The sequence below is a fragment of the Corvus hawaiiensis genome, chromosome 3, assembly GCF_020740725.1.
Source record: "Corvus hawaiiensis isolate bCorHaw1 chromosome 3, bCorHaw1.pri.cur, whole genome shotgun sequence".
In the NCBI taxonomy this organism is placed as follows: Eukaryota; Metazoa; Chordata; class Aves; order Passeriformes; family Corvidae; genus Corvus; species Corvus hawaiiensis.
The window spans coordinates 54,116,143-54,129,876 of record NC_063215.1 but is presented as its reverse complement, the minus strand read 5'-3'; the positions used below and the strand labels follow the sequence as shown (position 1 = coordinate 54,129,876).

At 38.8% G+C, this 13,734-nt stretch overlaps 1 protein-coding gene across 3 annotated transcripts in view; it reads right to left on the bottom strand.

The window, feature by feature from the left end:
* Positions 1-205: 205 nt before the first annotated feature.
* The window catches only part of NKAIN2 (sodium/potassium transporting ATPase interacting 2), a 542,224-nt gene continuing 528,695 nt past the window's right edge, over positions 206-13,734 (bottom strand). For 2 of the 3 annotated variants that reach the window (XR_007202130.1, XR_007202131.1), the window contains exons 7-8: positions 9,972-10,238; positions 206-8,888 (exon numbers count right to left, since the gene is read on the bottom strand). Coding sequence is in view for 1 of the 3 variants with exons in the window: in XM_048296515.1 (XP_048152472.1) it covers positions 8,879-8,888 (10 nt within the window). In the remaining 2 variants the exon portion in view is untranslated. The remainder of the gene's footprint in view (positions 8,889-9,971; positions 10,239-13,734) is intronic. The other variant, XM_048296515.1, reaches the window with a different exon arrangement.

Genomic DNA, 13,734 nt, shown 5'->3' with positions numbered 1-13,734 from the left:
CGAGAATTCTGGGTTACAACTAATATTTAACATGTATTTACAAAGGGAAAAGAGGTTATGTAGCAGACTCCTACTATCACAGGGCCCAAATAGCTATGCAAATGTCTTTTGATTTCTCCTTAATACTCATGTTTTGCAGAAAGTCTTCCAGGGTGTTAATCCCCTGGGTGGTATTCATTCACATGAAATGAAATACACAGAGGAGTGGGAATGATAGAAAGATTTTACTGGCACAAATGTGGCAATGAGCAAGTTATATGGGTCAGCACAGAGGAGTACAGATAAAATTTTTATATCACCAAACCATGTATTTCGCAAATGCTGAGCGTGAAAAAGGAAAAAAAATATCAATTTTTGTAGAGCATTTAAAAATTATTGACGATAATGGCTGTGGGGTTTTTTTTCAAGCAAAGCAAATATTCAGGCATCTTAATTGCAAAGTATGAGATCTTGAAATCTCCTTGAAACAAACAGCAAGATTCCCACTGGCCTTAATGGAGCTGGGATTTCATCCAGGCAGCCAACTATAGGAGATTCAAATAAGGGAAAAATAATAACCAATACATTTTAGAAACTGATGGGCCTTTTTTCTCTCTCATTACGCAGACCTCTTATTTTCATTCCAAAGGCTAACTCTGAGACTCCCTTGGACCAACAAGAAAGAATTCTGCATTCTCTTGAGATAGGAGTATTCCCAGTAGGGAAAAAAAATGTAGCTTGAATGAGAGGCGAATCACAGAATCAGAGAATGGTTGGGGCTGGAAGGTGCATCTGGTAATCATTGAGTCCAACAACACTACTCATGCAGGGCCACCTACAGAATGCTGCCCAGGACCATGTCCAGTCAAGGTTTGACTGTCTCCAAGGATGTAGACCCCATAACCTCCCTGGGCAATCTGTGCCAGTGTTCGGTGACTGACAGTACAAAAGTGTTTCCTGATATTCAGAGGGAGCCTCCTGTGTTTCAGTGTGTGTCACTGGGTATCACTGAGAGCTGTCTCCATCTTTCTGTTATAATAGGTTTAATAGGTAGGGTGGAGTTTTCTAAATCCACTAGGGAAGGCTGTCACATGATGCAGGCTGCCAGAGCTCTTGTCACTGGGTCTGTGATCTTTTACTTTTCCTGAGAAGTCACTACTAACCACCTAAAAGTGAAGTAAGAATTTGACCACTGCTGAAGATGCCTGAAAATCACACCCATGCTGCATGTATGTATGCAATGAATCTGTTTATTAAAAAAAAGTTATTTAGAGGTTCAGTGTTCCTGATAGTTTAAAATAAAAATATTTGCCCAAATGAGACCCAGCACTTTCAAAGAATGGTTTCCTTTTGGTTTCAGTACTTCATCTTTCACAGATCTCTGTTGTGCCCAGTGTTTGCCATTTTGTAATCTGTGACTGGACCTAATTTGGCCATTTCTTTGTAGTGACTTTGAAGAACACACTGTGACAGTATTAAAATAGAAAATCATAGAATCATGGAATGGTTTAAGTTGCAAGGGACCTTAAAGATCATCTAGTTCCAAAACCCCTGCCATGGATAGGGAGACCTTCCACCAGACCAGACTGCAGCTACCTGCTGGGATGAACTAAGCAGGATGGAGCCTGTGTCCCTGTGTGTCTCTGCTGCCCAGTGTTGTTAGCAAGGTAATGAAATAAATGCACTCTTTGCATTTTGGCTGTGGTTTGATGGTTGCCTTTGGTTACCTGTATGTGTCAATTCACTCAACATCCAACCTGGTCTTGAACACTTCCAGGAATAAGGAATCCATCACTTCTCCAGACAACTTGTTCCAGTGCCTCACCACCCTCAAAGGAAAGCATTTCTTCCCAATATCTTATCTAAACTGCCCTCTTTGAGTTTTAAAGCCATTCCCCCTTGTCCTATCACTACTTGCCCTTGTAAAAACTTGTCTAAACCTACAGAAAACATGGTGAAACTGCTGACCTTCTTAAAACATTCTTGCATTATTTTCCTGGATTTTAACTACAAAATATAAGGAAAAACCAAAGAAGGAAGAACAGTTAATCTATTTAGCATCAACAGTGTTCAAAATGTTTTTCATAGTAAGTTTCTGTCTAAAGTTTAAGCAGGTTATGCTAGACAAGAACTTACATCTTTGTCATGTTGAGCAGACACTGAAAGCAAAGATTAAATGGAAAACACATCTTTATATTAATTATAGATGGCTAGTGTTTCTCAGGACCTGAGGGAAATAAACAAAAGTTCTCAGCTACTGAAAGTTTGGAGTGTACTGCTTTAAATCAGTAAATGTGGACAATTTACATGCCTAACATGCCACGTATCAGCATGAAAACATTTATCAGAAATTGAGGAGTGAAACAAGAAGAATGATGAAGAAAAATGACAATATACAAACCCTCCAGAGAGCAAAATAAACAATGAAAGTATTTGGTAAATAAATCCCTGCAGAACTCTTAGAAATGAGTCACTGATTAATTGAATCAATCCATCAACCTTTTGTGATTACATCAATATGCAGTCCCTTTGATGTTGTTCTTCTTCCATAGCTACTGCTTTAAATGCCTTTAAAATATAAGATAGGATATAATATATCTATATGGAGCTATTGTAGATTAATTGGATACCCTAATAACATATAATTGGCTGATGCTTTTACTTAATTCTTATATGTAATGCTGTAAATAACCATATCACCTTTTAACTGTACTCCAAGTTCTTGTTTCCCTGCTCCTTTCCTTTTTCTGAATTTTTTTTGTCATCCACTTCTTTGATTAACTAAAATTTAACAGCAGTGTGAGAATGTGAGACCATATTTTTCTTTTTTTTTCTTTAATTGAAATATTCTCATTAGCTTACTTTATTTATCACATAAACTCTTTGCAGAAAGGACTGTCTTACTCTGTTCATGGATTGCACAGTGCTTGTACATCCAGTAATTATCAGAAATAATAATTTTTGTGTATCAAATGCCTTTCTAGAAAATAGGCACTTGGGACTTTGAATGTCTTGAGAGGAGGGATAGGAAAAAGCAGGAAAGGAGAGAAACTGTGTGTGGTTATGTATCTCCACCATAAATATAGTCACATAACAGGTGTGTGTATGTGTGACTGAGTGAACTGAGCCAACATTTAGCACAAATGCACACAGATGCATCAATACTGAGAACCCCATGTAAATTAAAGCAATTGCACATACTTACATGCTCTTCTAGGAACAAAATATTCACCTGCGTGCATAGACACCAACTATCTGAATGTTTGCAAGGGGAAAAAACACACTCCTGAGACAATTTTGAAGAAAATGAAACGTGAATCTGATCCAGTAAATGTGTTCACAGACATTTTTTATGAATTTTCTTCTAATTCACCTGTGCCTTTTGTGGCTCTGGGTATTCATGAATTTCTGTGTACTCAGTGATCTATAGCTTTAGCAAATGTAATTGCACATGTGAAAATGATTCCTACCAGGCCTTGCTATGTCTCATGGCTTCTGTAGTGCTGCCATCCTTTACCTTTCTCTTAAATGTCTCTCTGTCTGGGATCTTTAGAGGATGTACGTAACCCTTGTGCTTCCTCTTGTTGTTTTGCACGCATCCTCAGTGACACTGTCCTCCATGACAGCCATCACCACCTTTATGTGAGTTGGAAACAATGTATGTGACAAAGTATGTAATTTTGGGAGGGTATTTGGGGTTGTGTTCAGGAAGAGAGACAGTGACAATGGGACAAGAAGATGGTGAAAGAGAGAGAAAGAAATTAACTAGGTACGAAACACCATTCTGTGTGGCAGAACTGGAGACTGTTGAAGAGCACATGCTGAATATGAAGATGCTTCTTCACCTTAAGCTCCCCATAACCTATTTCCCAGCAGGACAAAGGCAAAGCTGGGAAAGTGATAAGGTGCCAGATGGCAGTAAAGACCCTTTCCCACTGGTGGATGCAGAAATATAGCTTTTGTATAGATTTAATTTTGAATCAGACATGAACACAAACATTATTTTTTTTTAATTCTCAGGTTTCACAGTGCACTTATCTATCCAAAATAATAATCTCAAGGCATTTTGAAGTCCCAAGAGCTAAGCTGTCTACTCGACAGAGAGCAGAAAAGGTGGTGTTTTTATTGGATTTTTTATTTAAAAATCTCTTTTGTGATCTTGGCAGGATTTGGAAGACACTTGTAAAAGACGTAATCTGACTCAATTGGTTTTTGAGATATAAAGGAAAAGTGCATTTTAAAAGACCCTTCTTTTGTACAGGTGAAGAGAGATGTGCAACAAATGTATATATGATGCTTCTTAAAACTTCACATTTGGTGCAATATCTTCCTTAACCACTCAGCTATGCCAAGGTCTCAAATCTAACTTGCTGCAATTGATTCTCTTGGTGAAGATCTGAACAGAGGAATTTGTCAGGACATGAAATCAAACAGAGCTGATTTCTCCAAGCCATGTCAGGAGATGAAGCATATTGGTGACTACAGGAAGAAAATCTCTTTTACTGAATGATTCTGTGCTGTGCCACTTGTGTGTGTGAATGAGTAATTGCAGGATAAAGGGCAGTTTCTTTTATGCATGGTGATTGCATTTAATATTGCACATAGCTTGAAGAAGACCAATTAGCATAACAACTGTCTTCATCTTTCTCCAAGGAGCAGTGGACACGGTGTTGTCTGCAGCATTGCTGTGCATTGGTTCTTCAATAAAACCTGGCTTACCTTTAGTGTTTGCTGTCAATCCACATGTACTGGGAAGAAGCCAGATTCAGAACAGCTAGAAAACAAACTCAAGAAGTCCATCAATTTCATCTCAGCTACTCATTAGTAGACAGTCAGCAAGCAATACATACACATAGACTATTCATGGGGCTTTCCATCTTTGTGAGAAAACTCCTCCTCCTCTTAGTGTTTGCATTTAAAAATAAAACAGAGGACAGGAAATGAAAATATTACAAGCTGGAGTGATTCGTGGTGTATGGAGTTTTGCTTTGGCTACTATCAATGTGCTCAAATGGAAGGTAATCATGCAAGTGACCAAAGCCTTCAGACGCTGAGTTAATAGCCATTCCTATCTGGAGACATCCAGGGATCAATACGTAACTGTGCCAGACTATGTCAAAATGCTGTACAGCAGTGGAGTATTGTAAACAGGACTTAAATTAAGCAAGTGGAGCACAAACCATTTCTCCTACCTGACTGAAAAGTATCACTTGCATGATTATGAAGACCTAAAAAATCCTAATGAAAGAACTCTCTTCCTAAGGAATCATCCTAAGAGAGCATGACCGAGTATCTCAAAATGTGCATAATTCTGCTCCACCTTTATTTAATGACCTCAGGCAAACTGTCAATATATGTGATCTCTATAAACATTTTGCCTAAGACAGGATTTCATCATTTCAGTGTAGGGACAATAAACAGCATATAAAAGAATATGAATGCAGAGCAAATATCCATGTTACATAGCTCCTTCTTAACAAGGATTACTTTTGCAATACTTAACACTGTTGGCAACTCTATACTTATCACAGGCTTAAAATTCCTGATGAGTGGGCAAAACCAGCCCTGTTTTCTAAGTAAAGAGTCTGTTGCAGTCAGTCTTGTAAAAGAAACCTTTTAGTGTCAGTGGTAATGAAAATACCTGGTACATATGACAGCGTTAAAATGGTGTCATGACCCGGCAATTTCTATTCAGTGCTGTCACATCCATGCACTGCACAGATCGGGATTGTCATCATGTAAATGTAATAGGATTATTTATCCTGCATTGTTGCTCAGCTGGGAATAGTAATTCTGAGTTTCCTGTAAATTCTGAATAGCAGCAGGGGGCCATGAATAGCTTGGAAACCTATATTTTTTCCATTTATTTTTTTAAAATGCAAATTACACTAGTAAGTCAAAAAAATCACTTCAGTTAAAAATACATTCAGAATTAACAAATGTCAAAAAGAAAAGAAAAAAAAAGACACATTTGGATTGTATCTCTTGCCTTCTGAATATTTTAGTTTATAACAAAAGCCCAGCCTAGAAAAATAACATTCTTTACTGGATTTTGAGGAGGATACAGCTGTACAAATCAAAAATGCCATCCAGATAGTCTCACATTACTGTGCTCTAAACTGCTTCCAGAAGAGATCTGTCCACTAATCATTTAGTTGAGTAGTCAACAGTCCTAATTTTTTAAATGGTGGTTCTCTAACTGCAACTTAAGCAGGGTTATGAAAACCAACTTCATATAGGTATGTATGTGTATATATATATGTATACTGTGTGTATGTGACTGTGTGTATCTACTCTATATGTAATATATGAATACACATTTATATTGCAATCTGTAGTAGTTAGATGTGCTTCCTATTTCCTAAGCATTTTACAAACATTAACAATTCAGACCTCACAAAAAGCCTGTGAGGCACATATTATTCCCGTATTATAGATGGGAAGACTAAGACACAGAGAAATTAAGGCCAAAATTTTCTAAATTAAAATCAGGCCTATAAGCTACATGTAGACACTTCATTAAATTGTCTGACTTCTAAAATTGCTAACTACCAGTAGCCGCTGTTCCATGGGAAATCACTGAAAGGTATGAAAAATTATCTTCTGAAAATTGGATTGCTGCTTAGGTGCCTAAACTGGTTTCTTTTCACGTTAAAAAATGATTTTTATAGAAATATCATTTCGATTAACTGGTATAAAGGGAAAGATAAAATAACCTGTTATGACATTTTCATCCCATTTAAACGTCTTCATTGTGTTTAATGCTATACATCTGTTATATTTAATACTACATAAAAGTAGAAACTTTTAAAATTTTTCCAGTTATGGGAAATTTCAGCCTGGCACTTAGAAGTCGCATGGGGTTTTCAGGGGGGTGAAAAGCAGCTCCATCCAGTAGGAACTCAGATTTTCAGGTACCCAAGTATGAAAATTTAAATTTGAGATCCAAATCAGCAATGAATGCTTTACAGGATCAGGCCTAGGGAAAGTGCCTGTTTCATGCCTGAAATTCCCAGCAGTATCTGAGACAGGAGCCCTTGGTCCACTGCATCAGAATCTTCCTGGGTGATGCAGCTCCCAACAATAGTTAGTCCTGTGTATTTTATATATATAGACATACACACACATTCACACACTTACATATATATATATCTATATCTATATAAATCTCACTGAATTGATGTAAGTATAGCTCCTGAACATGTCCTGGATCTTGTTTTCACTGGTGAATGCCTGTTCCTCTGTCATTGTCCAGAGTTGCTGCTTGTGACACTGTACATCCATGCAGACACAGCAAAGGGCACTGGCTTGTACAGGGATGGGTATGTGGTGTGAGTGCACAGGCCTTTGGAGCAAGGGCTTGGCCAGCAGGGAAAAGGGAGTTGCTCAGGGGTACCTTGAGCCTTTCCAAGTGCTGACCTTCCCTCTTGCCCTCAAAAGCTACGTGGTCACCTCAGGTGTGGTAGGTGCGTGCGTTTGTCTGTGCAAGGTCTGAGCAAAGAAACAATGACAATCCAAGTTTCTGAAAAACCTGAGCAAAATATTGGGTTTTCCTAGTGAAAGCCATCTACGTTCTTGAAAATACAGATCAGATGTAGAATAAAACATATGTTCCTAGGAGTTCAGAGTATTTCATATACACATTGACCTACTAGCAAAATTCCCAAAGGCATCTTGTTGCCAACTACGTAACAGCACAGGGGGTTTTTTCAGCCACAATAATACAGGAAGATAAAATACACGTTCTAACACACAACAGATCCCTCAAATATACCACAAAAAGGTCTTCAGTATGTCTTCAACTCAACTAGTCCCTCCCCGCCCTCTCCAACCAAAATCGAAAAATAAAAGATGTGGATCCCTTATGGTGCACTTAGAAAAAAAAAGCTCACTTACAGAGAATTTTTAGTTGAAATCAGATATAAAAGAGTAAACGTAGCTAGTACATATTCAGTTGGCATTTGTTGATAGAAATCTGCAGATGTCTCTGTAGTTAGTAAAAGATGTTTAGAGATAGCTATAAAAGCACCTACAGTGCGATAAATAAAACCAGCGGGATTAAGAAGCACTGATTCTGCTGCTTATTTCCAGTAGGTTCAATTATTAGTTTCTGTTACCCCTTTCCCCACCCTGACCCCTAAAAGGTCTCATTTATTTATTTATTTATTTTTCTTTCTAATCATTATAAACTGTTTCTTGACCACTGTGGAGCCCCAAAAGTAAAGCACTTATCAGACAGCTGGCAGTTTTCTACTTGGTTGCTCTGGAGCCATGGAGCAACAGAGCCTTATTCCCTGACATGAAAACAAAGCAAAACCAAACAGAAGAAAACCACTGACTTAGAAATTGTTCAGAATTAACAGCAGCATGTTAACTTCAGAAAGCTTGCACGTAGTTTCTCTAATGTGCAACGCAGTTGGGTTAAGGCAAGTATGAACTGTACAGCCTTCAGGGCAAACAATGCGCTGTCTATTGACTTCTGCTGCAAGGTCATCCTGGTATTTCAGTGTTGTGTTGACTAAGGAGACTCAATGCGGCCCGGAGTGTGGAGGAGGCTCCCAAAGCACTGAGTGGGCTGGGTTCATGTGTTAATCCAGATGAACCATGCTGGCGGTGGCCGGAGAAAGAAAGGGACAAAAGGTGGCACCAATGCTTCTGCTCTGTCCCTTTGGTGCTGGGAAGCAGGAGGTCCAAGAAGGGGGTCTGGGACATCTCCTTTAGTACCTGTTAGAAAGAGAGGCTGAAGGTCTCTGTTGTTTTCTGTCTCACTGTTCAATCAGCTTTTATATATTATTTTTAGCACAAAAATTTGATTTCTTTTCTCTTTGAAGAACCAGGAGGCCATCCTGAAACAGATTTTTTGACAGGTCTTCCAGCCCACCTTGAGTAGTCCCCATGTTTACTTTGACCTAGAAGAAAGACAGAGAAAGGACAATGCTTATAATCCATGATATAATTGTATGATCCCTGCCCTGCTGCTCTGGTGCCCTTTTGCAAGCAAGTGTCATCCACAAACCAGTAACAGTTCAGATGCACACGGGATGAAGAGGACAGAAAGACAAAGTGTTTGCTCAAGTAACTGCTTGGGTCTCTCTGGAACATTTTCAGAGAAGTCAGCACAGGTTTTCTAAACAATCCTAGGCAGGAGTTATATTTAATTATAATCTTAACTGTATATCCAAGGGTCAACTGGAATATGATCTGTCTTATATAATCCATCAGATATGTAGCTGTCTTTGTAAAACCATGTAGTGTCCCTGTATGAGGACAGAAGGGCTGAATTACAGGTGCAGGGAAAAGCTGCCCACGGCTCACTCACAAAGCAGAGAGCCTGTGCAAGTGCCACAGTCTGGACACCTTAGCAGTGTTGTCCCAAACCCATGTTTTGTAACTAAAGCTTTCAGTCTAAAATGGACAAGATGTTGTTTGTTGATAGTGAGAGCTTAGGTGGTAGTTTATTTAAATGTGTCTGAATCCCAAAACATGAGGAGATAATTACACAGAAGATTTGTACTGCATGAATTTGCTGAGTGTTGTGGCGGTTATACTCAAGTTGCTGGTTTTACTGTCTTTTTTTGCGTTTCATTTATATTTTAAGTGAATGGTGAAGTAGGTAGCACTTTCAGTATGTGCAATTATCTAGACAAATGCCTATTTGTGCATGTGAGCACACAGGAGTATAGATACTGCAAATATTCTTGGGCTTCACAATAGGAGGAAAACATGCTTCACTTCAGGGCTGCACTGCTTTTGAGCAATTTCTCCAGTGCATTAGGCATCAGCATCAGACATGCATGCTTTTTTTTTTTTTGCTTCACTTCTTCTTTTCTCGAGCAAACAAGTTTACTGTGAAGAACATAAAGAAAGATCTCTCTCCCCTCCCTCCTTCCTACTGTTTTTAGAACAGTGATCATGCAGTGCAGTCTCGTTCCACAACTACGACTGTGTTTTTTCATGTGCAGCAGAATCAGTGTCAGGGAGTGTTTAGTCACCTTCCTTGGTCACCTCCCAAGAGGAGAATTTTGTCTTGACAATTGATTTCCGCCATCTTATTGTGTCCTTCTCCCATGGTCTGGAAATGAGCACTGGCATCTCCGGCACAGAATGCCAGGAAGCTGCTTTTGAGTACATCAGCTGTGGCCACACTGCAAGGAGGTACATGAGCATCGGTTCTGTCCCGTTCTGTTCAAAAAGCGTATTCGTTTTGAAGGGATTGTCTAGGCTTCTTGGCTTGTACAGCATAGAGCACACTGTTGGCACTTAAATAATAAAAAAATCCCATTTATAACAGGTAGATAAATGTCACCATAAGAATTCTTCCCCAAAACACCAGTGTTTTATCTAAAACATATTTTTAAATTGAGTATAATTTTCACTTCAAAAAGTAAACTGACTTAAATGAAATATGAAATTGGAAAAGGTGATAAGAAAACTGTGTCTGGAATTCAAAGCCTAAAGCATAGAGAAAAAAACACCGAAGTGAGCCTGAATCTAATAATTCTAGAATATTAAAGGTAGCAACAACCAGAGATAGTAACTTCAGTTAACTACCCAGACATAATATTTCTTTTTCAGAAACCAAGATTTTTATTCTCCTTAGGTATCCTGTTCATTTAGAGTACTTTTGCATAACTGATGAAACACCACACAAAGCAACTCTGTGTGTTTAAGCTGAATTAGAATGTTCTTAAAAGTAGAGCTTGATTGATATCACAAATAAAAAGTAATAAATCTTCAGATAAAATAGTCCTGACACAATAGAAATGTAAATATGAGAAGCCTGAATAAATCAGTATAATTATTTGCATGTGTAAGTTGGTGTAGGTTCAATATAACCTCCACATTAACAAAATGAAGTACTAACTTTAGCACACAGGAGGAAACTGGTTACAAAACAGTATGTCTTAACAGTTAGCAATTACTAAATCCAGTATTCCTTCAGGATAATAATTAAATAGTGCATGTATAAAGGAGTTAAAATTGATTTAAATCGCTTGGATGCAAAACCGTCTGACTTCCAAAGAAATAAAAGTTTCTGTTGATGGACTTCTGTCATTGCAATTCACTAAATCAACTCACATCAGCAAGCAGTACGTGGATAATGACTGAGGCCTAACACAAAATTCTGTGTGTCTTTAAGATTTGTATATGAATTCTGTATATGAATCGATCTGGTAAATATATAAGGGCTTTTGTGTTCTCTATTACTGAACTACATGTTGGAATTTGTATTTTGAAAGAATCTGAACAACTATTAGAAGCTGATATTGTTTTGGTGAGCTCTTCAAAGAGGAGGCCATATGTTCTCCTTCCCTTTTGCATCATGCCCAGCACACCACAGCATGGAGAATGAATTGCTGTTGTGCCTCTGCATACAGTTAGCAATCAGATGATTTAAAGGCAACTGTCTCCAATTTCTCTCATAAATCCAGAGCTCCATATGAGATGTGCCCAGTGTGAGTCTGAATAGGAGAGGACGCAGTGGCGGCAACAAGCGATCTCTGTATTTTCTTGATCTTTTTCAGGAATTGATGCTTAATATATGGAATGCTTGTATATTCATGCTTAATAGATGGAATGATGCTTAATGTATCTTCTGCTGCCTACGGATTCAAAGACATTTTGTAGCAATTTATAAAGTTGTGGAAATAGTTATTTCAATACAGATATATGAACATAAATGGGTATAGTTGTATCCTGGAGGGACATGATTATAGTGGTAAGAGCATGGCAATGGACTCTGTAAAGCAGAAAGTCCTCTCCTCTCCTCTCCTCTCCTCTCCTCTCCTCTCCTCTCCTCTCCTCTCCTCTCCTCTCCTCTCCTCTCCTCTCCTCTCCTCTCCTCTCCTCTCCTCTCCTCTCCTCTCCTCTCCTCTCCTCTCCTCTCCTCTCCTCTCCTCTCCTCTCCTCTCCTCTCCTCTCCTCTCCTCTCCTCTCCTCTCCTCTCCTCTCCTCTCCTCTCCTCTCCTCTCCTCTCCTCTCCTCTCCTCTCCTCTCCTCTCCTCTCCTCTCCTCTCCTCTCCTCTCCTCTCCTCTCCTCTCCTCTCCTCTCCTCTCCTCTCCTCTCCTCTCCTCCTAAATTGAATAATTCTTGTCTATTACACATACTCCGGAGGTGCTGAGCATTGTAAACTGGAGGTGATACTAGCCAGAGAATAACATAAAGCCCTGTTTGTTCTGTTTTTTTCTTTTCTTGAATACTGTGAAGGCTTACATTGATGATCTTTGGCGAGCAAGCTCCGCAGGGAACCAAACCTTTCCTCCCAACCAATAAAGCTTTAAAATATCAAGTATGGCCTGCTGTTACCATATCAGCATGTTTTGATTTCTAATACATAATATTGCTGTAAATAGTGCTACAAGCAGATCAAACCTTGACTTGATTAACTTGACATTCGAATTTGTCACTCCGCTACCTAATGGACTGCCTACATTTACAGAGGAACTGCAGTGTGAATACATATGCATGTGTTCCTGGTGTGCCGCAGCTGTAAATAAAGAAAGGTATTACTAAATGCTGTAAAAGCTTCTTAAGGACAGATTGTAGCAACCCTAGAGAAATCTGTCAAATACTATACAGTCAGAGGGAAACATGAAGTGTCTTTGTTTGACTGTGGCTGGGACATAGCAATACTTTTGTGGGTTGATTGGACAAAATGTCAACTCACATTCTGATTTCTGTCTCTCAGTTAAGACAACAAAATCACCTCTACTCCAGTGAGAATGAAGCATTGAAATAAGACAGAACACTGTTTACATGGATTAATCATCTATCTCTTCATCTCAGCTACAAGATTAAAAATATTGCCTTCTTTTTTTTTCCCCCCACAGATCTAGCTTTCTTTCCAGTCAGTGTGATGATGCACAGTAAATGCAATCTGCAGTTCTAGAGGAAACACCGAGAGCATAAAGAGAATGGGATAATAGCTAAAGGGCTCCATATGTTGATGACAAGGTATACTGAGAAAGAGATAGGATTAGCATTGTTCTAAGTACCTATGTACCTCATATAATACCACAAAGGAAATAACGTTTTCTAAATGCATAGTACTGTGCCAAAAGTGCAGGTGAAAAACCTGTACTTGAGCACAGACAGATGGGAAGCTGAAGTTAAGACGACATTGGAGATATGCACTATTGTAATTTGAGATTATTAAAAAGCTCCTAGCAAAACTCCTGAAGGGCCCAGTTCTAAACACTACCACAGAACAGATTGTACCACTGATAAAGGAGTAAGTGCGAGCTCCGTGCAAAAATACACTAATCTATCAGCAGACTTGCTTCCACTAATCAGAAGAAATGAAATTGCATTTGAAGGTGAATGGAATTGTGTGTTGGGATGGCTATTGTGTGCTTGAATTTAGTTCTTCTCCTCAAAAAAGATGTTCAGAAGAGAAACAAAGGAAAAAAGTAAATGTTGCCTCTTTATGAGCTGTTTGGTGCTGTGCTTTTAGTGTGCAGGCCATTGATGGCAAATAAAAAATATTCCAAAAGCCTGCAGCAGTGAGGTAAGATTTATCTGGGCAGTCAGGACTGTTCTGAATTTCAGTTGGCATCAGTACAAGAAATATTTGGAGAACGATTATTCCTGGACTGGTCTATGGTTGTATGTCAGCTCTAGTGTGAATATACTCCAGTTGTGTGTATGAGCTGAGATTTGATTCCCCATTTAATTCCCAAAAATATCAGACTGCACTCTAAGATGGAGTTGTCACTAAAATGTCACAGTTGACATTTTACCTAATCAGTTACACT